The sequence below is a fragment of the Ailuropoda melanoleuca genome, chromosome 7 (assembly GCF_002007445.2).
Source record: "Ailuropoda melanoleuca isolate Jingjing chromosome 7, ASM200744v2, whole genome shotgun sequence".
NCBI lineage: Eukaryota > Metazoa > Chordata > Mammalia > Carnivora > Ursidae > Ailuropoda > Ailuropoda melanoleuca.
The window spans coordinates 41,498,664-41,524,470 of NC_048224.1; the positions used below are offsets into that span (position 1 = coordinate 41,498,664).

The window sequence follows — 25,807 nt, forward strand, 5'->3', positions numbered from 1 at the left end:
CTGTGCAGGGTCTCTGGGTAGCTCTTCTGAAACATCAGAGGCACATTGTCAAGATCAAGGGGAGGATGCAGAATGAAGAAGGCATTGCTGAAGGTCCGCTTTAAAATCTGCATTCTTGGGGCGCCTGGGTGGCTCAGTCGTTAAGCGTCTGCCTTCGGCTCAGGGCGTGATCCCGGCGTTCAGGGATCGAGCCCCACGTCAGGCTCCTCCACTGGGAGCCTGCTTCAACTCTCCCACTCCCCCTGCCTGTGTTCCCTCTCTTGCTGGCTGTCTCTCTCTCTGTCAAATAAACAAATAAAATCTTTAAAAAATAAATAAATAAAATAAAATCTGCATTCTGACCTGCCTGGGCTGCCCTCCTCCTTTTCTTTTCTTTTTTTTTTTAAATATTTATATATTTATGTATTTGACAGAGAGAGAGCACAAGCAGGGACAGCATCAAGTAAAGGGAGAAGCAAGGAGCCCGCCACGGGGCTTGATCCTGGGATCCCAGGATCAGGACCCTAGCTGAAGGCAGATGCTTAACCAACTGAGCCACCCAGATTCCCGTCCTTGACTCGTTTACCGCTGTCTGTAGAAACGCTAACTAACAGCCCAGACCTGGCCTTCACACAGTCACTCAGCCCATCCCTCCTGGCTTCCCCTGAACATTGCCCAGATTGTTCAAGCCCATCTCTCAGCTGGTGGCAGAAGACGCTTGGACGTGAGCAGGCTGGAGGTGCAGGGCGCTCTCTGCAAGGCTGCTGGAACCCGCGGGGACCCCCAAACACAGCCTAGCCTCCTCCTGGCAAGTATCTCAACGAGCCGCTCGCTTCTATGGAGTAAGTACTGTTTGCATCTCTGTGCAGCTAGCACCCGAATCTCAGAGTCTCATCTGACACACGGCATTCGGACGCTGGCATCGGGGTAGACAGTCCTCCCCCACAGCCCTACACAGAAACCCCCTACACAGAGAGCATCAGAGTCTGGGCTCGGCACGGCCTGGGCTGCTGCCGACGCTCCATCTTCTCCTTGGGCCAGCTTCTGGCGCGGGGCCCCCCTTGGGGTTACTTCTTGCTTGGTGGCCCTCGACTGGAGGATGAGTGTCTCCTGGGGCCACCTGCAGCTCTCAGCGTGTGTCTGAGGGAGCCGAGAGCTCTCTAGCTAGGCCCCGGGCAGTGTGTGTCCAGGGCAGCTGGGTCTCCTGGCAATCCCCAGGGAGACGTTTGTTGGGGTTTCTAAGGCCAACGGTGGGGTGTCTGCAGGAGAGCGAGACCTCACGTCACCAGTTCACTCCTGCAGGACTGAAAGGCAACTGTGGGAGGTGAAGGTGGCGGAGTGAGGGCCTGGGACTCAGAACACCCACTGGGGTGTCGCTTGCCCCCTCTGGGTGTTTCTGTCAGGATCTCAGTCTTCCTGACTCAATTCTTGAGTGACTGAGAGCCAGCTGGCATTTCCAGTTAGTCTTTCCCTGCAAACTTTTTCCCCTGCTGAGTTCCCCGTCTCTGTATCAGTGTCCAACTGGTTGGCCAGCCAGAAGTCTGGCTCATTCGAGACTATTCTCCCTCCCTGAATGCCCCCAAAAGTTAACCAGCTCCTAAGTCCTATGGGCCCAATGCCTGAGTGTCTCTTTTCAAATGTACCCCCATTCCTGCTGACTGTCTCCATCCTGTCTGTCCTGGGGAAGCGGCCTTCTTGGCAGTCTCCCCACCTTGCCTCCTCCTCACCCAGCTAGTGGCCAGAGAACTTCTAAAACGTGAACATGACCTTGCCACTTCTGTTTAAAATTCCCCTCTTCGTCCTCAGCTGCACCTATATGCATTCGGGAATACTCAGTGAACTCATTTCTCTGAGCTGAGCCACATCCAAATCTCTCACCATGGTGTTTGAGGCCCTCCGAGGCCCCCCCCCGCCCCAGGTCTCCCAGGCTCCCTCTCCACAGCTCAGCGCTCACCACTGCACTCATGCTCGGGGACCCGGCTAAAATGAGTGCTTGGCTCTGCAAAGGTGATGGGTGCTCTCTCACCCGTAGAGGCCTTTGCACATGCTTTCATCTGCCAGGAACACTCTTCCATCTCCCTTCCTTCTGGTCTCAGCTGAGATACCCCTTCCTCCTGGAAGCCCTCCCTGAAGCCTCTGACTGGGCCTCATGTCCTTTGTCTGTGTTCCCACAGGCCTCAGAGCCTCTGCTCCCACTGCACTTGGACTGGGGAGTGTGACCATGTGTTTATTGTTCATCCTACAAGGCGGCGGCGAGCCTTCCTAGGCTAAGGACAGTCTTGTCCACTATCGTATCCCCAAGGCCTAGTGTATCACTGACATGTGAGCTGGAATTCCACCACCGGTGCAACAGGAGACAGCGGGAGCATACTTCTTAAACCCCGGCCCGGAAGCCAAACGCCAGCCCATCACCCGCCTTTGCAAACAGGGAACATGACAGGCCCATGATGGCACAGGCCCAGAGGCCTCCGAAGGGGTCCCACAGAGCAGCCTTCCCTGTGCACCTGGGACAGATAACCCCCCTGCAACAAAGGCATGGGATTGATTATTGGCCAAAAGCAACTCAAAGGAGAGGTAAGAGGGCTGGCCACCCTATTTTCCCACTTCTGTTCAACCAAACAAGGAACAACTTTCTTAATAGAACGATGGTGCTTGGATTAAAAAGAAGAGAATCGAGGACCAGTCTCTCGTCAGTTCATACAATGACAGCAGCAACTGCTGAAAATCAACCGCCGGGCAGTGTAGACCAGCCTTGGACGAGAAATACTGAGGGGGCAGGGAGCCAGGTCTCAGCACCAGAAAGGTGAACCCCTGGGTCATTTCCCACTGGCTGGGGAAGTGTCCTCAAAGTTAGCATCACTGAGGTTTCACAGAGCGGCTCTGAGCTGGGAGGCAGGGTCCGAGGGCCCCTGCACGGCCACCACCGGACATTATTGCTGAGCAAGCCCCAGCCTCTCCCGGGCATCACCGTCCCATCTCTGTGCTGGCCCCACTTACTCTCGCCCTGTCCTGGTGAGGAGGAAGGTGTGGGCGCTCTCTGCTGCTCCATGGGGCAGAGTGGCGGCTGCAGGGGCCAGAGTGGGCGGGGAGCTGATTGTCACGCTTGGAGGGAGCTGTTCGGAAATCCGCTTTCGCCCCTCGAACTCTGAGCCAGGGACCTCTAGGGAGGCAGAAAGAGACCAAGGTGAGTTTACCCAGAAAGGATCTTCCCAGCACGAATTTCTGCGGGTAGAGGTTATGGGCAAAGAGACAGTGCCGGCTGAGGTCATAATTGAAGTTTCCAATGAGGTCACTGCCCCATTGACCTCAGAACCCGAAGATGTGGTCATTGCTAGGAGCTTGGAGCGCAGAGCTGGGCCTGCAGAGCTGTTTCTACCTAGACTCCCCCCACCATCCACCATTCAGCATCAGATGTGCGTCTTCACGAACATTCCCTTGTAATGAGGACTTGCTCCTCACATGGACCCCCCCCCCAGACTCTGCTATGCATCACCATGTTGTTCAGGGACTGGCTCCAAAGCCCCTGTGTCCCCCTAAAATGACAATCACACCTTTGCCTTTTGTGCATGCTTCTGGGGAGAGGACTCAAAACTTTAGCCTCTCAAAGGCGATCAGAGGCTAAATACCACTCATCTGGCCTATGCATTCGCCCAAGGAGCCCTTGGAACACTAATCAATAATAGAGAAAGGAACAGACTATGATACAGGGAACAATCTAGATGAATCTCCAGAAAGAGGCTAAGTGAAAAAGTCAACCCCAAAATCATTTCCATCATTCCATTTACAGGGCATTCTTGGAACGATGAAATTACAGAAAGAGAGGACAGACCGAAGGTCACCATGAGTTAAGGAGGGCGTGCAGGCAGGAAGGGCATGGACGTAATGTGTCCATAAAGGGGCAACATAAGGGGTCCTGGTCAAAATCTGCACCACGGTTTTGCAAGATGTTATCACTGGGAGATACCGGGTGAAGGGCACATGGAATCTCCCTGGATGATGTCTTAAAACTACATGCGAATCCATAATTGATCGAACTTTTAATTAAACTTTAACTTTAAAAGTTTACAATGATGAGCCTTGGAAAGAGCCTTTGGAGGGGCGAGGGGTGACAGGGAGGAGCTGGGGTTCTCATCACACTCAGTTTGTTGGTCTGTGTTCATTTTGTGGAAATTCATCAAATGATGTTCTTTCTTGTATGTTTAATTTCAGTAAAAAGCTTATGTGCATCTCTTTAAAGGTTTAACTGAAATCACAGGACTTAAAGACATGGAGGTATTCAGGACCCCATGTTAGTCAAGAAGGAGGTTACTAAACACAGAGCTACTATATCCCATTTGTGTTTCCAGTGTATCTAAATAAACACACACACAGGCACAGAGGACAGCCCATGGGTTCGACACCCAAATGTGGCTGCGATGGTTTTTGGCATATTATTTCTCTTTTCCCTGTAGTTTCAAATGTGCCCACCATGAACCTGTAGGATATTTTGTATCCTAATGGGGGATGAAGTTTTTTATTGGTTTGATTTTTCAGTCCACGCCATCTAGCCACTCCCGGTTCAGGCCAACCCAGATGCGTCCACTCACCCGTCTCGGCCACCAGCGTCCGCCCCGCGGGGAAACTCGCTGCCCTCTGCCACAGAGGACTGGCCCGGCCCGAGGGTCGCCTCTGGGCTCGGCTCCTGGGTGTGCTGGGCTCCGTGGCTCTTCTGGGGACTGGAGGACCCCTGGTCTGGGGGTGCGAGGCTGCATCCCGGGGTTCAGACGAACTGAAAGGCTGGGCCAATGTTCCCGCAGTGCTAAGGGAGAGTGGAGGGAGAGACGTGTTGCGATGGCACGGACAGGCCCTGGCCTCTGAGCCCTTCCACATGCTAAGCCGGTGAGCTCCTGACCTTGAGTCTTGGCACCCCTGCATGCACAGGGTTTCTGAGGGTGCACCTGATTATACATGCATTTCTGTCTAAACAGCAGAGCTGGGCACCTGCCTCCCCACAGATGCAAGATGATAAAGTTCAAGTTCATTTTTAGAAAACATACGGAGCAACAGAACTTCTAATCCTTTCTTCCTACGCAGCCCTGGGTGGCCGGGCAGGCCTCCTATGGGGCGCCGTACCAGCTTTGGAGGCTGTCATTCCACATTGCGGCTCGTCAGTCCACCCTTCACCCGAGGCCCCTCCTCAGTCCTTGCCTTGGGGGTTCCGGCCCCGTCTCATCCCAGGTTGTCCCCCTGACTGCCCTTTATCCTTGGCCCTCACCTCCCACCACACTCCTGTACATCTTCGTTCTCTACTCACTCATTCATTTGCTCAAAGATACTTTTGCCCCGGGCCGTTGCTGACTGCCTGAGTGACACTGGGCTAGTCACTTTCCCTCTCGGAACCTTGGTTCCCCTCTATCCATAAGATGGGGGCAAGGAACCCTGGTTGGGGGATGAGGTGAGGGCTCTGAGAATGCCCAGACCATCGACCCCTGCTCTGGAGCTCACCGCACTTTGATTCCCAGGCTACTGCTCCATGCGCGATGCCGATGGGGAAGGGGGGGGGGTCCTGGGGTACCTGATGTGGGAGAGCCGGTGCTCTGGTGTTTGGGTGAGGGGCGACACTCTGCTGGTTTCTGAGCCCACAAAGCCACTGTCTGTCTCTGGGGACGCCATCCAGGGCTCCTGAAAGAGGCAGTGTCCCTTTAAGTCTCAGGAATGTGCCTGAGGCAAGCTGGGAAGCCCTTCCCCAGTCCAGGCCCGGGCCTCACATTCCAGAGGCTCACAGGCTGGGAGGCTGGCCCAGCTCCCAGCAGCCAGGCCCCTGTGTGAGGGTCCTCAGGCGCTCAGGACCAGCAGCAGGCCAACAGCAGGGACTCCACGCCCTGAGAGGACCCTGAGCAAGTCCTGCTTCCCTGAGGCCCTCGGGAGAGATCCTGTGGCAGATTTCCTGAGCTGAGGAAGAGGGGAAGGAGAAGGAAGGAGAAAGCGGTCTCATCCTGGGCATGGGAGTCATGCTACTACAGGTCTCCCCCCTCGGGCCTGGAATGCCAGGGTCCTGTCTGACTGCAGAATGCCCCGGCCCAATGAATCGGGAGAATAAAATTCATCCAACGTGCACCCCTCCTCAACACCGGGTCTGATGAGAGGCACGAAGAACACGATCAGGCAACACAGGTGTCTGCCCTCAACAAGTTCGTGGTCTCGTGCAGATTTCTTACTACAGGGTCATTAAGACCACAGGTGTGTGTGTGTGTGTGTGTGTACACACATGTATACGCGTTGTTCTATGGGAAGATCCATAGCATAAGTGACACTTCCATAGTGATCTGTGACTCCTGCAACAGTTTAAAAATTGCTGTTCTAATGTCACAAACAGGCCATGCAGTCAAAGACTGTCCCGGCCCCCATCTGTGCTCAGCAGGCTCAGAGAAACGCAGACAATGGGCCACAGGCTCTCAGAGGACAAGCAAGAGCTCCTGGCAGGGGGACAGGGGTAGGTGGAGTGACAGCAAGAGGTGGCACTGGGCATCAGCCCTGAATGTTGGGCAGAACTCTAACTGGCAAGGACTGGGAGCAGCAGGCATTCTGGAAGGGTGTGAGCAAAGGCTGGGGGCCAGAATTCTCCAGGAGATCCCACCCCAGCTGCATGCTTACCTCTGGGTGGGGCCCCCCAGCTTGGTGCAGAGACTTCTGTGGAAGGTGTTCAGAGATGCCACTTCCCTCTAGGCTGGTTAGACTACTCCGGTGTGATCCCGTAGTCTTGGTGCCCCGAGGGTGGGGTGGCCTGCTGGGGCCTGGGGGAGCAGCCTCGGCTTTGTCCAGGCCCCGGAGGGACCCCTCTCTGGCCGCGGATGTGTGGAAGCCTGCTGGCTTCACAGACCCCACCGGCTCCACAGTCTCCCTGGCAGGCAGGAGGAGAGACACAGTGACTCTGAGCCCTGGCAGGGGCTGCCCAGCCCTGTCCTGGGAGTCATACCGTCCGGGACACAAGCTCAGGTGCCAGACACCACCGGTGGCCCACCCTGGTCCTGTCATCTTCTAGCCGTGTGACCTTGGGCAAAGCACCACCCCTCTCTGAACTTTACTTTACTCATATGTCAAATGGGGATGGCCAACAAAACCCGCCCAACACACCCCAGGGGCAACAGCGTGCAAACAAATGAGCTACTGTATCATTTCTCAGGTACCCAGAAACTTGCCTCCTATCTTCCCTACTTCAGCCCCTTCCAGAAACTTCAATCTCCTCAAAGGCATATGTCATCCTTAGACATGGAAGATCAGTATTTCGTGTGACAAATAGAAACTAACTTTAGACATAAACAGAAGACACATGAAAACAGTCTTATTCTATTCTCAATAGATCCTGTCATCTGCCAAAGGCTCTGGGCCCGAGGCCAGCTCATTTATTCTCTTTCTTTCTTTCTTTCTCTCTTTCTTTTTAAAGGAAGATCAAGAGAGGCACTGAGGATGTAATGGCACTGAAACTTTCTCCTTGATGCACTTGGAAGGTCTGAGACTGAAAAGGAGAGTAATTGTATCTAAGGCCGCCTCTGTCCCACCAAAAACCATGCCCGCCCCACCCAGAATCACTGCCAGAGGTCTCCGTGGTGGATTCATCCCAGGGCTTGGAGAGATGAGAGCAACAGGTCGGGAAAACCATTTCTAAACCATAAAGAGTCGTCTCGCTCACTAGGACCCTTACCACCCCTGTGGCTTCAGAGTTGGTTCAGGGACGAGTGGGGGACGCTCACAGACATACTTGAGGGGGGCCCTGTGACTTCTTTCAGCCGGGGCTGGGAGCTACCTTCTGGGGATCCTGGTAGCCTTGGAGTTTCCTGGAGCTGGAGTCGGGCCATCAACTTCCACTATATGGCCTTGACCATCTTCTTCCTCCTCCCCCTCCCCCTCCATCTGCACGGCTTCTGGAAGGGATTTGACGCTGAGGTACCTGCGGAACACAAAGGAGCATGACCCCTGCCCAGCAAGGGCAGCCGAGATCTGCTCCCTGGGCCCGACACCCCGGCCATCCTCCTGGTACTCACCGCTCCAGGAGGCCGTGGAAACCCTGCTCCACCTGCAGCTCCTTGTGCCTGAGTGGTGCTGGGAGGCCCGGGGGCCTGTCGTCCCCCTCGCTGCTGGCTGCACTAAGCTCCACACTCACGTGTGACGCGCAGGGGCCTGCGCTGGCAGCATCAGCCTGGGGCCAGAAAGCCGGAGGGACAGAGATTCAGCAGATAAGCAAACACCACTCTGTAGGGACCTACCGTATACCAGGCCCATGCTGGGAGCTGAAGAGTAATAGGTTAGATTCCTGAACCCCATCACCCTCATGCGTGGGCAGAGCGTAGGGACAGGGTGGTGCGATCTTCAGCACTGACTGCCCTTAACTGCACATCTGCTCCCCGCCAGGCGCTGCTCAGGCAGCACTTCTCCATAAGCCCAGCCCTGACAGCTACCACAGCCCATTTGACAGACGGGAAACTGAAGCTCAAATGATTTGCCCCAGCTTACAACAGAAATGAGGGCCAGAGCTGAGATTTAAACCCAGATTTCCCGCCAGAAGCATTTCTCCTCATTCGCTGCATTCCAGTATGGACCCCGAGCCCCCAAAACACCTCCCCTGCGGGAGCATGGGAGCCCCTCAAGATGATGCACTCAGGTTTTCACCCATTAACGCATGAGGCAGCACCTGGGGGAGCTTTCCCCAGTGTGAGAGCTTCCCCCCATCCCGGGGCCGCCAAGGGCTCCGCTGCGCCCAGCCCGCCGCCAGCCTCCACCTCACCTGCCATGCTGCCCCTTCCTCCTGCTCCGTCCCCAACACACACGTCTGTGCAGCATGGGTAGCAAGGTCTAGAGATTCCCCTGCTGTCACCCGTGTGACCACTGTCCCCTCACTCTGCTCAACTATATGCCATGCAAACAATGATCATCTCCCAGGGGCTTGTGACATGGGCCGGAGAGACTTCTACAAAGTCCCTTCTGCGCAGGCCCTTGTCTAGTGTCTCTGGATCTGTGAATAGTCCCCTGGGACGCTAGAGGCCATCCCTTCCCCCCTTCCTTTCGCCACCATGGCAGGTAGGGGAAAACGGGCCTTCTACACCTCTCTCAGGTCCGTACACATCTCTCCATCTGCCCTGCCCCACCCCACCTAACTGCACACCCTCTTTTAACACCCCTGCTGAAAAACCCATGCAGAGTTTAAGGCCAAGCCCTTGCCAGGACTCACAAGCCCTGACAGCATGGGGCCCCTGCCTGCGCTCCAGCCATAGCTCTCAGACACCTTCCCCGTCACGGTCCATACTCCAACCACAGGGCTTTTGCACAGGCTGTTTCCCCTGCTGCACGGCTTCTCTTCTTCTGCGTGAAGCAATTCCCATTCACCCTCTGATCCCGTGAAAACATTTCTTCCTCAAGGAACGTTTCTCTGGCCCTCTAAAGTTGGTCATGTTACCCTGTTACCTACTCTCCTAGAGCCCCATAATTCTCCTTTGGAGCCCTGAGCAAAACAGAATTAGTCTGGCTGGACAGAAAACTCCATGGGGGTAGAGGCCACCTGTTTCTGTTTGTTTCCCACTGAATTTCCACCATGAGACATGGGTGCTGGCATTTGGTACGTATTTCACAAGGATGTAGTGAGGAAGTCAATTAGCAGAGAAGAGAAGGAAGGGATGGTCCAGGACGGCTGGGCAAAGAGGTACCTGAGGGCAGAGGGTCTGGCCAGCAAGGGCGGGGGCTTGTCCTGAAGGAGAAGGCAGGCAGGCTGGCTGGTGCAGGGATGGCGAGGCTGGGGGGCTGTCTGGAGTGCAGTCTGACCCAACTCGCTCGGACTCCTGCTCATTCTGGTCCATGTGATCCTTCAGCTCTTCCAGGCGAATTCCCAGCTGGAATATCTCCTCCTCTAGCTCCCTGCAAGGGGGAGACATCAGCACCCAGAGCCTGTGACAGCAGCCACATCGGGCAGGGCCGGGAGGCCGTGCTTGAGAGCAGAAACCCCAGAGAATGCCAACCGAGGGTCCACTCAACGTCCTAATTTGGATTATGTGGAGAACTCGACAAAACAAGGTGAAAAGGGACTCCACTGGGAACCAGGAGGCCTCTGCCTGAGTCCCCCTCTGCCACCAGCAGGCTGTGGGACCTTGAGTCAATCCCTTCCCCCTCTGGCCTTGGTTCCCCACTCTGATGAGTGCTTTCCGGGCTCATCTCCAAGGTCACGTCTCACTGCAGTGAGTCCAAAAGGACACAGATCTCAGCCTTCAGGCGCTCCCCCACCTGGATATGCTGCTACCCAGGGCAGGATTTCTCCCTGTTCCTGTAGCAGATGAAGTATGAGGACGAAGTGACCCTTCCTGGCGACCAAGGGAACCAGGGGCCTCCCTCCCCAGCATGTACCTGTCAGGATCGAATTTTCCAGGTGTCCCCTGGGAGCTGGCAAGCTGCTGGGCCAGCTGCTGCTCCCTGCAGGCCTTCAGGTACTCCTCCTCCAGGGCTGCGTGGGCAGCCTTGAGGTGCTGGAAGACCTGAAACAGACCAGGCCAGGAGGACTGAGTGCGCAGCCCCCCTGGGCTCTGGGCCCCCAAGTCCCTGCAAAGCTGGAGTTAGGACTCTCTAAAACCTACCGCCCCAGTCTAGCCTCTGCCATCAGACTAGCAAGGTGGAGGCATAGCTTAGAGCCTTCGCAGAAGCTCCAGAGAGCACCAGTCTCTCCTGGGTAGAGCTGCAAGTTCTCAGATGTTCCCTGATGCTCCTGGTGTCAAACCTGCCATCACTCTGTCCCTACAAAGACCCACTACTTGAGAGACCATGGATCCTCATGCTTCTTTTCAAAACTGTGGATCTGGGAACATGAGTCACTCTGTTCCCAAATCCTTATAGACTCTCAGGACAGATGGTCTTATCACCACCACACTACGGATAACAATAGCTAACAGCTACTGAGCACCGAGGCTCAACGCTAAAACACTTTGCGTTATTCATTTAATTTCCAACAGAATCCGAATTAGAGGGGTCATTTATCATCTTCATTTAAAGAGGAGGAACTGAGGCACAGAGAGGTTATTTAAGTTGGTGAAGGTCACACAGTGAGCAAGCAAGTTGTAGTCGGGATTTGAACCCGGGTCCTCTAGCTTCAGCGCTCATGGGCCTAACAATGATGCCAGGCCTCCAGAGCAAATGTGGTGATAGCGAACAGATGGCTAGACTATGGGAGGATGGACCATCACTCCCGGCTTATTATCATCCCCATCCCACTCATTCCGTGCAGACGGCAGGCTGAGTTCAAGGGCAACCTAGAGTCTAGTTCCCGGGCAAGCTTGATCTTCCAACAGCTCTCGACCTTTCCGCATATGGGGGAATTAAGATAGAGGAGAAGGAAAGGAATGGTTTTTGAGGTTCAAGGTCCTTGCCCATCTTCTCAATGAGATAATATAACACATAGCACACATTTTGCAATTAGAAAAAGGATGATGTCTACATGTTAACACAGTGATTAGGAACAGAGTCATGACAGTGAAAATATAGTATTTTTTTTACAAACCAAGTGTGTTGCATTTGCCCCTCTCCACCCCACCCACCCGAGCTCTTCTCCCCACCCTGTTCTGTGCCTCCCTTGACAGCTGGACACCCTACCTGCTGGCTTCCCATGGGATCTGTCCTGCCCCCATGGGAGAGAACAGTCAGTCCCTGGGCTTCCCAGTTCTTTGTCACATGCCCGGATCCTGCCCACAGCCCTTCTACCAGCCCCTTCGTTGACCCCTCACTCCCAGCTTTGAGAGCTCCACCTGCTCCTTCCCAGGGTCCTCGCTGAGGCAGCAGAAATCTAGATTTTATATCGGACTACAGTTTATCTAGAAATACCAAAGTTCAAAAGGAAGTAAGCCAATAATGGTTGGATTAAGTCTCCCCCCATTTTCCCCTTGGTTTTCAAATATTGGGCAATTACTTGTATCAGAAAGAAGAGTAAAGAAAAGAGAAAGTCTTCTTCTGGCGGCCGGGAAGAAGGATAGTCCGTGGGAAGCACTGCAGGCCAGTGGGACCACCCAGGAACTGGTAATCAGACAGACCTGGGTCTGGGCTCTGCTGCCTACCAGCTGTGTGACCTTCACGTCGCCTGTCTGGGCTTCCCCATTCCATTCCAGTTAAATGGGGGTGATGACTGTAACTGCCTTACCGGCTTTCTACGAGAAAATGAAACCGTGTGCATGAGAGGCTTGCTGTGGGGCCTGGCACACCACCGTCAGCGCCTAAGGAGTGGTAATCCTGTGATATCATGACTGTGACCATGGCAGGCTAAGCAGGGGGTGTTTGCTCTCAAAGGAGACAGTGTGTCTGGGATTCTCTGGCCTGTCTTGTGGCAGACGAGGCTTCAGAGACTCCGCTGTGGGAGACAGAGCCGTCGTCTGGCAGCTCCAAGGGCATCTCCTGCAGTGGGCAGTACCTTGAGCTGGTCCTGGGGCGTCAGCTGTCCCGCCTGCATCAGTCCTGCAAAGGACTCCACCTGGACGTTGGGAGGGGAAAGGAAACATGCTCCATGAATCCAGACCCTGGGAGATGGGTCCCTCAGGCCCCTCACACTCAGTCACATTCACGCTTTGGCGGCAGGAACTGGGTCCCGCCTCAGGATGTAGGTTTTCTGCCAGGCACGGAAAGGCAGATGCCAGAAATAGGCTCCACGCCGGGCCTCGGCGTTGGCAACTTTGGAACTATCAAAGTGAAGCCTCCCAGAATTCACTGAGAGCAAAGCACACTCCCTCATGTGCACGAAGGCCTATGAGACAGGAGCGTTCACTGCAGCATAACTGGGGGTCAGTGGGAAACAATCTAAAAGCTTGTCCGTGGAACAGTACGCAGCCACCAAGAGGAGAAAGCGGCATGTGCACGTGCTCCTGAATAAAGTAAGACCTACTCTTCAGTGTCAAGTCCAGGGACAGGCCAGTCTTTATAAGACGCTACTGTCTGTACAAGATATCGAGGAAATAAAAAAGGAAAAATATAAATACATTTGCCTGTATATTATAAATGCCTTCTAGAAGGATGCAAGAAACTGAACCATTCATTGCTTCTGGGGCAGAGAACTGGGTGGCGGGGGCGCGGTGGGAGACAGGAAGGGGAGGAAGCCTTTCTATTATATGCGTCTTTTGAACTTTGAACAAAGTGAATCCATCGCCTACCCAAAAATAGTCAACTTTAGGATATTAAAAAAGTCAAGGTACGGGGCGCCTGGGTGGCACAGTGGTTAAGCTTCTGCCTTCGGCTCAGGGCGTGATCCCAGTGTTATGGGATCGAGCCCCACATCAGGCTCCTCTGCTATGAGCCTGCTTCTTCCTCTCCCACTCCCCCGGCTTGTGTTCCCTCTCTCGCTGGCTGTCTCTATCTCTGTCAAATAAATAAATAAAATTTAAAAAAAATTAAAAAAAAAAAGTCAAGGTACAATGTAGCACACATACTTATGTGACCATTTCTATAAACACATGTGTGTGTGTTGAACATTTTTGCATGAAACAGAAGGGCAAGTGAGGGAAAACAGACTTTTCCATGAATATGCCCTTTGTACTATGTGAGGGTCTTTACCATGTGCATCTATGACCTTCACAAAAAAATTTTTAACTACGAAAAATAGGGCGAAGGTGATTTGGGGCTTTCTGGGATTTCTAGGAAAGCTCTAGGTTAGTGCCAAAATAGAAGATCGAAATTTATATAATACAATGAATTACATAACATATATATATAATAGAAATAATGCAAGTTACATATGCAATTTAAAATTTTCTATAAAATAAAATTTCCTAGTAGCCGTATTTAAAATGTAAAAAAGGAACAGGTGAATTAATTTTAATAATACATTTTGTGACCCTAAACTATTATTTTGACATGTAATCAATGTAAAAATTATGAATGAGCTATTTTATATTCTGTGGTTGCATTAAGTCTTTGCAATCCAGCGTGTTTCCCGCTGACAGAACGTCTCAGTTTGGACTGGCCACCTGGCAAGTACTCAGGGGCCACATGACCTGTGGCTCTTGTGCAAACAACACAGCTCGGGGTCATCAGGGGTCAGCTGTGCCCCAGCTCCTGCTCATGGTTGATGACCTTGGCTTTGCTTTGTAACACACAGGACAAGAAGCCACATCCCTCTGTGACGGGACTCAGACTGGTGGGGATTACACAGGATAAAGTGCTTGTTCATGTTACTACGATACATGCGTGCAGACAGTCTGCTCCCGGAGAGAAGCCAGATGCAAAAGGATGAGTATTAGAGGACTCTAAGTGAAATGTCCAGAAGAGGCAAACCCGTGGAGACAGAAAGTAGGCGAGTGGCTGCCAGGGACTGAGACAGGGAGAATGAGGAGCGACCCCTTCATGGGGATGGAGTCTCTTATTGGGTGATGAAAATGTTCCAAGGCCGACTGTGGGGATGACTGTGAATATAGTAAGACCCACTGAAGCAGTAACTTTAAAGGAGTAAATTGGATGACATGTGAATTCTATCTCAGTAAAACTGTTACAATAAATAAATAAATAAATAAATAAATAAATAAATGGTGGTATTACTCTGAAGGAATTTTTTTATGGACACAGTAATATATGTAGCTGTTGCTTTTCCCTTTTTGCATTGGGAGCTAGGAAGCTCAAAGCATTCAGAGTCCAACAGGACATTTTGTTTATTCATTTCATACTAGTTCACTCTAGTTTTTTCTACCCTTACTTCCCCTTTGCCGCCCAGTTTCATTACTTCCGTCTTTAGAAGGTGGTTATAATGCAAGGATTTTCTCAGCAGCTTTAAAGCGCTTTTGGCAGAAGGCCAAGGGTATAGCTATAAATAGACCTGCAAACAATTCACAGTGACTTGGACTGTTTGGTGAAAATATAAAGGCCCTTTGAGAAGTGACTGAGAATGGATGTCTGTAATGAATGAACTAAGAAAGTGGGGTCATTTATCCTGAAGAGGAACAGGTAGAGGGGAGGTTCTGTTATCCTTCCTGAATCCTGGAAGGGCTGAGAGTCTCCCCTGGGGAGGTGACCCAGGAGATACTTTCAAGCATAGCTGGAGGGAGTTGGATGAGACCCGATGCCAAAAAAGGGAGTGAAACTCAGCGCCGAGTGACAAGGAGGTGGCTCTAGACCGAGCGGCCTCTACACAGGGGCAGAGGCTCCTATTTCCGAGATGGCCAAGTTTTGTTCAGCAGGGAGGAAAAAGTAAGCCTTGTGGAGAGTGTCTCCCTCAGGCAGGCACAGGCTCCACTTTCTCCAGGTGAGTTGTGTGTCCCCTGGGCAAAGCTGGGCTTCCCCTCACCTTGTTCAGGAACCGGCTGGCCTGAGAGGCCAACTTCTGGGTCCGCTCTGCGGAGGGCTGGTCCTGGGCGATGCCTGGGTTCTCCAGAAGCCACGCTGGGGCAGACAAGGAGGGGCTCAGGTCTCCTTGAGCTGATGGCCACCCTGGAATGCACAACCACTCAATGCTGGGGCCAAGAACTGTCCTTCCTGGGGCTGAGGGACTAGCACCGAACCTCAGAACCACACCCGCCATCATCAAGCTACAACTGTTGTATGGCAATCACACTGTCTTCACAGGGGCCCCAGGATGCGGGCTGGGTGATGTCGGTCCCCGGTATGGGGGACAACGAGGTCTGGATCTGTCCTAGAACGCACAGCTGGGGCCAAGACAGGCCTCTGGTTTCCCAGTCAGTGTTTCAGGCTTTAACTCAGAAAGTCGTGGGTTCAAATCCCCACCCTTCCCCTTCCTTTGTGGCATGTGACCTTCAGCATGTCCTCGCCTCTCCTTGACTTTCAGTGGGGCTGATGAGGGGATTAACTGGGATCACACATGGCAAGCCTTGGCGCAGAGCCTGGGCCCCATGTGGGCTCCATAGTGACAGTCCTCTCTGTTCTGCAATGGGCCTGAGGTCACCCAACTGCCAAGTTCAGAGCTAGGGCTTTCCCCAGGCTGCTCTGGCTCTAGGCAAGACGCTTTCCACATCTCCATCTGCCTTCTTCAAGTCGAAGGTCCCAGAGAAGGGCCTCATCTCCCTCCCTCCCCTGGCCTGAAGCCAGTGTCACCCAAGGGGAACCAAGTGCCCCCAGAGCAGAATCACAGGCAGAAGGCCTCCAGTCCCATTTCTTCTCCCAGACTCACCTGAGGCCCCAGAGGTCTGTGGGGTTTCAGCAGAGCCTGACCACCGCACCACAGAGTGGGGCTGTGGGATGGTGAAGGACAAGACCTTGGTCCCCTGGGGCACCATCCCTGTGTGGATGCTGTGGCTGGGCTGGGGCGGGTCCGAGTACAGGTTCACCTGTCCGGGAGGGGAGGCATGAGCATAGCCAAGTCAGGCTTGGGGCAAACCCCCAACAGACCTCCCCTTCATTCACACCATCACTTAGGCACTCAACAAACATGGCTTGTAAGAATTAATACTACCTTTAGTGGAGCCCTTGGGAGGGGGCCAAACATTGGGCCAAGGACTTACAGGCCCTTTCATCCTCTCTTTCTGGCAGTCCTGAAGGGGAAGCAGGGCAGGGACTATCATCCCCATTTTATAGAAGAGGAAAACTAAGACTTTGGTTAAGTCACTCACTCAAAATCTCCAGTTATAAATCCTTGGGCTGAGATTATAACCCTGCTGTGATCCTAAAGACTATGGTTTTCCATATTAATCATTTTTAATAATATTTGTTATCATAATTTATAATGTAACCACAATTATAATTAATGTATTTAACATACAGCAAGTATAATTATAATCATATAGTATTTATTATTAATAAAAACATTTTCAATCATAATTATCCCATTGATAATAACAGCAATTGATGGCTGTTTAAATGAGTGAGGAAACCAACAAGGGAACAAACTACTCTCTCAGCTGTAGCAGGTCTCCATCATTTGAGGGATTTCAAGTGGTAAACAGCCCAGGCTGTGAGGGAGAAGTCTGGAATCAGGACGACCATGTGAAGCCCAAGAGTAGAGGAGACTGGTGTAGGGATGGTGGGCCAGCGCAGGGCTTGGCCAACTATGGTCTGTTTTTGTCAATACTTTTCTAGTGGACACAGCTATGCTTGCTTGTGCATTGTCTGAGGTCTTTCATGCGAGCACGGCGGTGTTGAGTCATTACCGCAGCCCCTGTATGGCCCACAAAGCTCAAAATATTCACTGGTGGGCTTTACCGCTGGCCACTGTTGAGTCCTAGAACAGGGGATTTAACTAACTTCTCTGTGCACAAAGTGAGTGATCAATAAACAGAAGCCACCACCCTCGTATTCACCATCCCCATTATTATTTCTGTTGCCATCTTTACACGTCACCATTACCATCATCAACATCACCACAATCACCATCACCACCATCATCACCACAATCACCATCATCACCATCACCACCATCATCACCATCATCACCATCATCACCACAATCACCATCATCACCATCACCACAATCACCATCATCACCATCACCACCATCATCACCATCATCAAAATCACCATCATCACCATCATCACCATCATCACCATCACTATCATTATCACCACAATCACCATCATCACCATCACCATCATCACCATCACCACCATCACCATCACCACCATCATCACCATCATCATCATCACCATCATCACCATCATCATCGTTCTCTCCATCATCATCACATCACCATTATCATCGCCATTGTCATTTATGTGGCCATCGTGGAGGCAGGTCCCTGGAAAAGCTATTCCCCTGTGGTGCCTCAGTGCCCCCCAGTTGGTCAGGCAGCTTATCTTACTGCTCCCTGCTGCCCCAAGGTCCTGACCTTGGCAGTTTAGGGCATGCCTGATAGACAGCTCCCTAGCCCCCAGGCCCAGGCGGGCAGCCTCTCCCTGCTTAAGCTGCTCTTCACGTCCTGGCTGTGGCAGAAAAATCTACTCCAAAGTGAGGGACAATGGCCCAGCATGGCCTGGCCCCCAGTGCCTCCCCCTCCTTCAGATGCAGCCTCTGATGAGAACATAGCTGGATTTCAATAATCCTCTCTGCCATCTGCTCAGACCCGCCTGTGGGGGCTTTCCCACTAGCACCCCTTTCCTCCCATGGTGACCCGAATCTGGGGAAGGCCCAGCGCTCTTGCAAGTGTCCCCTGCCCCACCCTGCCCCTCCCCCAGCCTCACGCCCAGCCCACCAAGGCCCAACCTGGGGAGCAACAGGAATGGGAACTGTTTCAGCAGAGGGGCCAAAATTCCTTGTAGAGCCGTGGGAAGGGGGAGCTGGGGGTGAGTGTGGGTAATTTGAAGCTGCTTAGGCCCCGCCCTCTCAGGATCTGTGTCTGGACACAGCCAGCACCCACTCCAGCACCCCAGGGTGCTCCTTTTAAACCAGGGTGTCCTGTGGAGCTCCCGGAGGCTAGATTAGCTCCCTCAGGGGGGTTAATCAGTGAACAGTAGACCAGCAAGTGTGGGAAACAGGGGGTTAAGTAACCGACTGGTCTTTGCACAGATGGGTTGCTCACAGCCTTTAAAATGCTAATGGGCTTTATGAATGGGGCGAGGAGGGGGAGAGTAGAGAGAATAGGAAATGTTTCCCCCAACTCCTCAGAAGACTAACCTCCATGCTCCCCCCCACCCCGCCCCCCACCTCCATCAGGGGCTCCTGGTACAAGGAGCGGTCAGCAGAACACACATTTGAGGAAAGCCAGGTTTATGTGCCCCTCCCCCTTTCTGGGGTAGCTTCTGGTCTCCTCAGCCCCTCCAGATGCCCCTGCAGCTGAGCCCAGGGACAGCAGCTGGGGGGAGGTGACAGCAAGGCAGCAAATCAGTGAGATCACCATCAACTCTGGCGCTGAGCTGGGGGAGAGAAGAGAGCCTGGCAGGGACTCCTGAGCAGCCCTGGCTCCCTGCCCCCACCCCCAGTCCGGTTCCAGGGGCATCCCCAGGCCAGGCCTTGGAACTCCCCACCAGCCTCCCCAGCTGCAGGACCCACCATTGCCTAGTCTGGTTCTGCTAGGGAGGGTGAGGTTAATGGTGGGCTTATGAGCCAGACTGCTGGGCTCAAACCCCAGCTCTGGCACCTGCTTGCTGGGCGATGGGCAAATTTCTTAGCTTCCCCTGCCTCGGTTTCCCCAGTGGTAAATAACTCAGAAAAGTGTTCAGTAAACATCACTATCACTGCTGTTATTGTCACTATAACATTGTCCTTCTGCCTTGTCCCTGTGCCTCTGCCACATGCCCAGCACCAGAGCCCAAATCCTGCTCACCCTGGTAATACTTAGCCTGGGGCCTGGGCCTCAGTACATGCCAGTCCCTTTCCCTCAGGTCCCCACCCATTGCTGCCCACCCACTACTGGGCTGGCCTGGGTGCCCTGAGGGCAAGGCCCTAGCCTGGCTCCCTCCCCCATGGGTCGACCCCTCCCCTTGAGCTCTGAGCAGAGTGGGGGGGGGAGTGGGTGGGCTCAGCAGGTCCCTGGGGAGTCCACTTGCACTGGCTTAGTCTGGGGGAGCAGTAACACTTCTGCCTCCGTGAACTGGCCTCCTGGCAAGGGCTCTGAGCAGGAAGCCACACCGGGGTCTCCTGAGTCTTCAGGGTAGAGTCTGCAGAGCTGGGGACAGGGTAAAAAGCCCAGCGGGAAGCCGGAGCCCCCCAGGCCCCGTGGGACCGTGCCATCCCCTCCCCAACTGGGCTCTGTGTCCTCTTCAGCCCACCAGGACGGTAAGCCCCACCAGGGCAGCTGTGAGACTGGGGACCAGGAGAGAATCATCCTGCTTCTGGAAGAGTCTAGCTGACCTGTGCTCACCCTTCTCTTGAGGAGAACCCCCAAACTAAGGAGTCATTTTTCCAGAAAGTAGTGAGAGTGGGTGAGCTGGTACTGAACCATTCCCAGCCTCTCCCACCTTCCCTCCTATGCTCCTCTCACACACCAGAGATGGGTCTGGGTCATCAGGCAGGACAAGGTGACCGCCCGTGGGAAGACTTCGGGTCCCCACTGGGTTGGGGGAGCACCCATGACAGGAGGCACCACGGCTGTGCTCCCATGGTGTCCATGCCTGCCCACACCAGCTTGGGCACCCAATAAACACCTTCATATTAATAATATTCAAAAGAAAAATAGTCCCCATCTCTTCGGAAGTATTTGCCGGGCCCTGGTAAGTGCTTTCCACATACTGACTCACTCTCTAAAGTGAGTAGAGGAGGAAGCAAGGAGAAGAGGGAGGGAGGAGATACTCCAAAGCTCTGCCCCTGACCTTGAACTCTGGCAGCCTCTGCCCCTCCTGGGGACCCAATTTCCAATTTGTTAGATGGGGGAGCTGAGAGTTTGGATTTAATGGCCAGTTCCTTTCTCCTTGGAGCTTCTAGGAGTCTGCAGCCATGTGGGCATGGTTCCCCCAGGGAGGATGCCTCACCAAGCCCCACCTAGGTCCTCCCCACCTTCCCCTGCCCTTCCACCCTGACTCTGGTTCCGTAGCTCAGAGAGCTAAAGGGAGCCTTAAGACATCGGAGGGAACCCACTGGCTCCCAGGAGGAAGATCTGATTAACCCCTTTTTGCCGACGTGCCCTAGGAGGCCAGGATGGAAGGGACCAGCCTGCGTCCTGACCGGTATGGGGACACAGGAGAACTGCTCCCAGAACAGGACCTCCTCCGTTTTCTTATCAGGGCTGCCTCGGAGACACTTCACAGAAGTGCCTCTGGAGGCTTGAGGGCAGCCTGTGGCTGGGGAGGGGTCCTGGAACATGACAGGGACAGGCCAGGCGGGGGCCCTGAGAGAGCAGGCAAGGGACAGGGAAGGTCTGCATCTCTGCACCTCAGCTCCCACCCCCTCCTCCACTGTGGCCTGATGGGGCAAGAGCGGGGAAGGGGAAGCAGGAAGCCACGAGGGGCTGCAACAGGCCCCACTTCCTGCCTCACCCCCAGAAAGGGGAAGGTCTCAAGCAAGAATTCACAGCCTCTTCCTCAGTCAGGGTGGGGGCTGAGCAGAATGGGTGTGGATGGGTTTCCCCCTCCTCACTCCCTCTGCTACATATGGACATTCAGTCAGGGGGGGAGGGGGGAGACATTCGGGAAGGATCAGGCCCAGGAAATAAGCACCAGGAGCCGAGCAGAAACTCTGTGCTACTCCCTTGAGGTTCAGAGAGCCCAAGAAACTTGCTTGGGGTCACACAGCTGGTCAGTAATGGAGCCAGGAGCAGAGCCCAACTGGTCTGAGTCCAGAGCTGCTCTGGTGAAAATCCTGGATTCAAGGACATCAAAGCTCATCAATGATAAAGGAGATAGAACGCAGAGGGGCAAGGTCAATGCCCAGGGCCAGAGAGGGACTCTGTGGTAGACTAAGGATCGGGTTCTCGTATCCCTGGGGTCTCAGGAGGCAGGAACAAAGACTGTGGGGCAGTGTCATCTCGCAGGGGCCAGGCCCCCACCTCCACCCTGCCCCAGCCGGTACCTTGGCCCCAAGGCGCAGCTGGTCAATGGTGTTCTCGGCCTCCGCATACTTGGTGAGGAGCTTGTGGTAGTCCTCCTGCAGGAGAGGGGGAGCGACACGGTCATGCGCCCATGCCCCTCACTGTGAGACCCCTCACGGGAGCCCACCCCCCAAAGGGTTCCTCAGAGTGTGAGAGCTCAGAGGTGGGAGCTAAGCAGATCCCCTCAGGCTCGCGTGCAACCCACGCCCCCTGTGGCCAAATTCTGAGTGGGAGAGGTGGCAGGACAGCCTGCTAACTTCGCTGAGAGTACATCAGGGATGAGGGCCTCTGGGCTGGTTTACCTTGATGCATGACCCCTGTCACAGAGGACTGCACCTGTCTGCTCATCCATCCTAATTCCCTGTGCATCTGTTGGCTCTGTGGGCTGAGGCCCACATCCGTCTGCCCCACTGCTCTCCTCCCAGCGCTGGAGGACCATGTGTTCCTACGTGGGTTTTTTTAATGGCAGAGGGAATGAATCATCCAAGGGCCCCATAGAAGACTTGGAAATCACAATCGCACATACTCCGAGCCTCTACTTGCCCTAAACAAAACTGAACGGCTTCATCCAACAAGTCACGACAGGACAAAGGCAAAAACAGACGGCACCTGCCGCCTTTGAAGGATGTCGGGGAACAGTGCTCTGCAGACTGGTAATTAGAAGGACAGACTCAAGCATTTCTCCTGTGCTTCCCGCATGAACAAGACCTTGGTCACCAAATAGTTGATGAGGGAAAGTTTTACTTTATAGAAGATTTCCAGCAAGTAAATGCAGAAGGAACGATCGCATTAGGATACTACCACTTTGTCACCCCCAAAGGGAGGACTGGATCAAGGCCACGGCCATCGGTGGCCACTGACATCACAAATGAGAGACGAGCAAGCATCCCGTGCCTCCTCAACGAACCACCCGTGATGTGCTTTTGCCAAAAAAATAAAAAATAAAAATCCCTACCCGCATGGAGTGGGTGGTCTGGAGGGGAAATAAACAGATGGTTGCAACCCAAAAAACCTTCGAGCTCTAGACTGACAACATACAGGACAAGGAGAGGACAGTGGAACATAGGAAGATATACGAGATGGTGTGTGAGCAAACTCCAGAATGTGGGAGACCCTCCAGGACAGGGCTGGTTTCCTCAACAAATAAACGAAAAGGAAGAAAGAGATCTAAAAAAAGTGGGGGTGGGATGGGGGAGACTTGAAAGGCACATGGATCACATGCAATAGATGAGCTGTGTTTGGACAGGATTCAAACCAACTGAAATAAACACGCCATTTACGAGACACAGTGGAGATCTGAACACGGACTGGATATGGAGTATATTAAGGAATTGGTGTTGGCTTTTAGGTATGTTAATGGGATCGTGACGTTTCAGAGCGAGTCCTTATCTTTAGACATACACACCAAAATATTTCTGGGTAAGATTGAGGCCTGCAATTTGCTTCAAAACATTCCAGTACGGTGAGTGGGGGAAGAGGTGAGGCCACAGGTGAAAAAGGTTGCTGGGGGCTGGGTGGCAGGTACATGGGGGTTCATTATACCGCTTTCTGTCTTCTGCATGTTTTGAATTTCTCCCACCAGAAGTTAAAAACAAACACGCGGATTATCCTTGGGCCATGAGTGTAAGCGCTGTTCTTTTTGAGCAAAGGGCTTAGGACTATGCTCCCAGCTCGGGGACAACCCTCGCTCTACCAGCAGGGGATTCCTGGCCCAGTCCTAAGACTTCCTACCCAAACTGCCTCGAACCCTGGGCCAACAGGTGCCTTGTGACATGCCTCTAGACATGGGTCCAGCTTACCTGGAGCTGATGGACCAGCTTGGTGGCTTGTTCAGGCGTCTGAAATTCTTGGGGTACCCTGGTGATGGGGTGTGTAGGAGCCGGGTCCTGGGCCGGGCAGGTTTCCCCGCTGCTCAACAGCACCTCCCGTACTATCTCGGCAGGCGACTTGAAGACCAGCGGCCTGGCAGGGCCCCGAGGCTGCCTGCTGTGGCTCCTGGCCTTGGGGGGGTGGTAGCTCTCATCTTTGGGGAACCTCACCCGGGGTCCCACCTTGGAGAAATCAGGGAGTGGGTAGTTCAGCTGCCCCCGCCCGTACTTGGAGGCATCAGAAGATGAGTGGCCAGCCAGAGTGGCTCCCTGCTTGGGTGGCAGCCTGTCTTGGCGGCCTCGCCTAGGTGGATTCGGGGGGCTGATGGAGCCGGTGAATCGAGAAGGGAGTGGTTTAGGTGATGTCCGCGTCCGTTTCCAGGCTTGGTCCCCCAACTGAGGGCAGGAAAGGCTGGTACTTTCTTTCCTCTTATCTGCCGGACACTGGAGGCTCTGGGCCTGGGGTACTGAGGAGTCCTGGAATTCCGTGGGGGTTGCCAGAGCAACGCTTCCTCCAGTTCTGGTGTTTTGGGTTAGGAGGTGGTGACTGGAGCTCTGTGGTAAGGGTTCTGCCAGGGCAACGGGCTGGGGGACATCCGTTTCTCCTTCCCAGGTAGAATCAAGGCTGTCATTGGGGTGGTCGAGGCTCATGGTCCCACTGCTCCAGGATCTTACAGAGCTGAGGTCAACAGTTGGGTTGTCCTCAGAATGTTCTGGAAGCTTGTCTCCATTGGCTTGTTTGCCAGAGGACACCCAGCCTGTGTCCTGACCCCACCCCAGAGCCATGGGGTTGGTGTTTCCATTGCCCCCTGAGCTGAGACCAGTCTCATACTCCAATCTTGGGGCACTCTCTCCAGCTTCCTCCACCTCAGGACCTCCGAGGGCTTCATCCGGCTCCTCTTCAGTCATGGCCAGGTGAGGATCCTGATGGGGGAGCCAGTTGAGGGGCAAGTTGGAACTTTCTGGGCTGTCCACATCCTCCGCTTCAAACTCTAGAAAGACAGGTCATGGCTCAGGATATACCAGGTCTGGACTCACTGTGACCTGAGTCATTTCACCCCTCTGGGCTTTCATTTCTTCATTCTGTAGTGATGGCAAGAATCCCAGTGATCGCCCCTGTATGGCCAAGTACTTACCTTGCACCTCCTCTAATTGTCTCGAGTCCTCCAACCTGGTCCTCAAACCTGGCTGTCCCCTCCGTATTTCCTGTCTCAGCAAATGGGAACACCGTCCCATCCAGTTGCACAAGCCAGAAGCCTGGTCAGCACCTTGACCATCTACCCCCCACCCAATCCCCATAATCCATTCTGCCCCCTGATCCTGTCATGATCACCTCCTACAGAGCTCTCAAACGGACCTCGTGCTCTTAATACCTACCTTTGCTCTAGCCAACATTCTCTCTTGCCCGGACTACTGCAGTAGCCACCTAATGATCTCCTTAATCCTCACCCCTCATGCTCCGTCTGAAGACTCAGCAATACCTTCCTGTTCCCTGGACAGAGTATGGTCCCAAGATCCCTGTCTCCATACCCCATTAGCTCTCCTAATCCATCTCTTTCCTATGGTCCCCCTCAGTCTCTCCCTGCTCTAGCCATGCCACATTGCTCCAACCACAGGGCCTTTGCCCACACTGATCTCTCTGCCAGGGTCCTCTCTCCCTCCCTTTGCCTAGTTAACTCCTAACTGTCCTTCAGACATTAGCTCAACCTTGACCTCATCAGGGAAATCTCAGATCTCCTAACTAGCTCAGATTCTCCCTTTTATTGGTTTTCATAGGATTGAATACCTCTTATACACTTATCATAGCTCCTGTTTTCCATTTGTTTACATGATCGTTTCATTAGTATTTTTCTCCCCCACTACACTGAAATCTCCATGGGGGCAGAGTATTTGTATTTGCAGAGGAAGTGCTCCATATTTGTTGACTGAATGGAAAGAAGGAAAGAAGGGAAGGAGGGAGGACAATATGGTCAAAAAATATCCATTTACCCATCCATTCACTATCCTTCCAACCACTTACCCATCCATCACCCATTCCCCATTGATTCAACCATCCATCCTTTCAATCATCTATCCATCCACCTGTCTACCACCCACTCATCTATCAATCACCACTTACCCACCTAGCCATCCATCTATCCATCCGCCCATCCATCTATCTGTCCACCTATTCACCACCCACTCACCTATCCATCACCCACTCACCCATCCATCCCCTATCCACCCACCCACTCACCCATCCATTACCCACCCACCCATTCATGCATGCGTCCGTGTATCATCCATGCAGTCAATGTTTATTGAACACCTACTTTGTCCTAGAACCTATGTCAGCCTCTGGAGTAGATCCAAAGTTTCATGAGACACAATGTGGGACCATCAAACACAGACTCTCCGCTCTGGGAGATACACCTTTGTCATCACCCTTGTATCACTCTCTGCTCCCCCATGGCCTTTCCCCTGGCACCTCTACATCCTCCAACTCCCACAGCAAGTCTCTCTTGTTTACAGCAGCACACGTGAAGCCCAGAGAGGTTAAGTAACTTGCCAAAGACCGTGCAGTGGCTC

At 53.5% G+C, this 25,807-nt stretch overlaps 1 protein-coding gene across 11 annotated transcripts in view; it reads right to left on the reverse strand.

Moving 5' to 3' along the window:
- The window catches only part of AKNA (AT-hook transcription factor), a 52,530-nt gene that overhangs the window by 10,254 nt on the left and 16,469 nt on the right, over positions 1-25,807 (reverse strand). For 10 of the 11 annotated variants that reach the window (XR_004626546.1, XR_002142006.2, XM_034664367.1 and 7 more), the window contains 13 exons: positions 23,171-24,231; positions 21,353-21,427; positions 16,088-16,244; positions 15,248-15,390; positions 12,392-12,451; positions 10,348-10,475; positions 9,657-9,864; positions 8,001-8,155; positions 7,763-7,906; positions 6,613-6,859; positions 5,534-5,640; positions 4,566-4,777; positions 2,977-3,139 (listed from right to left, as the gene is read on the reverse strand). Coding sequence is in view for 9 of the 11 variants with exons in the window: in XM_034664367.1 (XP_034520258.1) it covers positions 2,977-3,139; positions 4,566-4,777; positions 5,534-5,640; positions 6,613-6,859; positions 7,763-7,906; positions 8,001-8,155; positions 9,657-9,864; positions 10,348-10,475; positions 12,392-12,451; positions 15,248-15,390; positions 16,088-16,244; positions 21,353-21,427; positions 23,171-24,231 (2,860 nt within the window). In the remaining 2 variants the exon portion in view is untranslated. Of the gene's footprint in view, positions 1-2,976; positions 3,140-4,565; positions 4,778-5,533; positions 5,641-6,612; positions 6,860-7,762; positions 7,907-8,000; positions 8,156-9,656; positions 9,865-10,347; positions 10,476-12,391; positions 12,452-15,247; positions 15,391-16,087; positions 16,245-21,352; positions 21,428-23,170; positions 24,323-25,807 lie in introns of all 11 variants that reach the window. The other variant, XM_034664370.1, reaches the window with a different exon arrangement.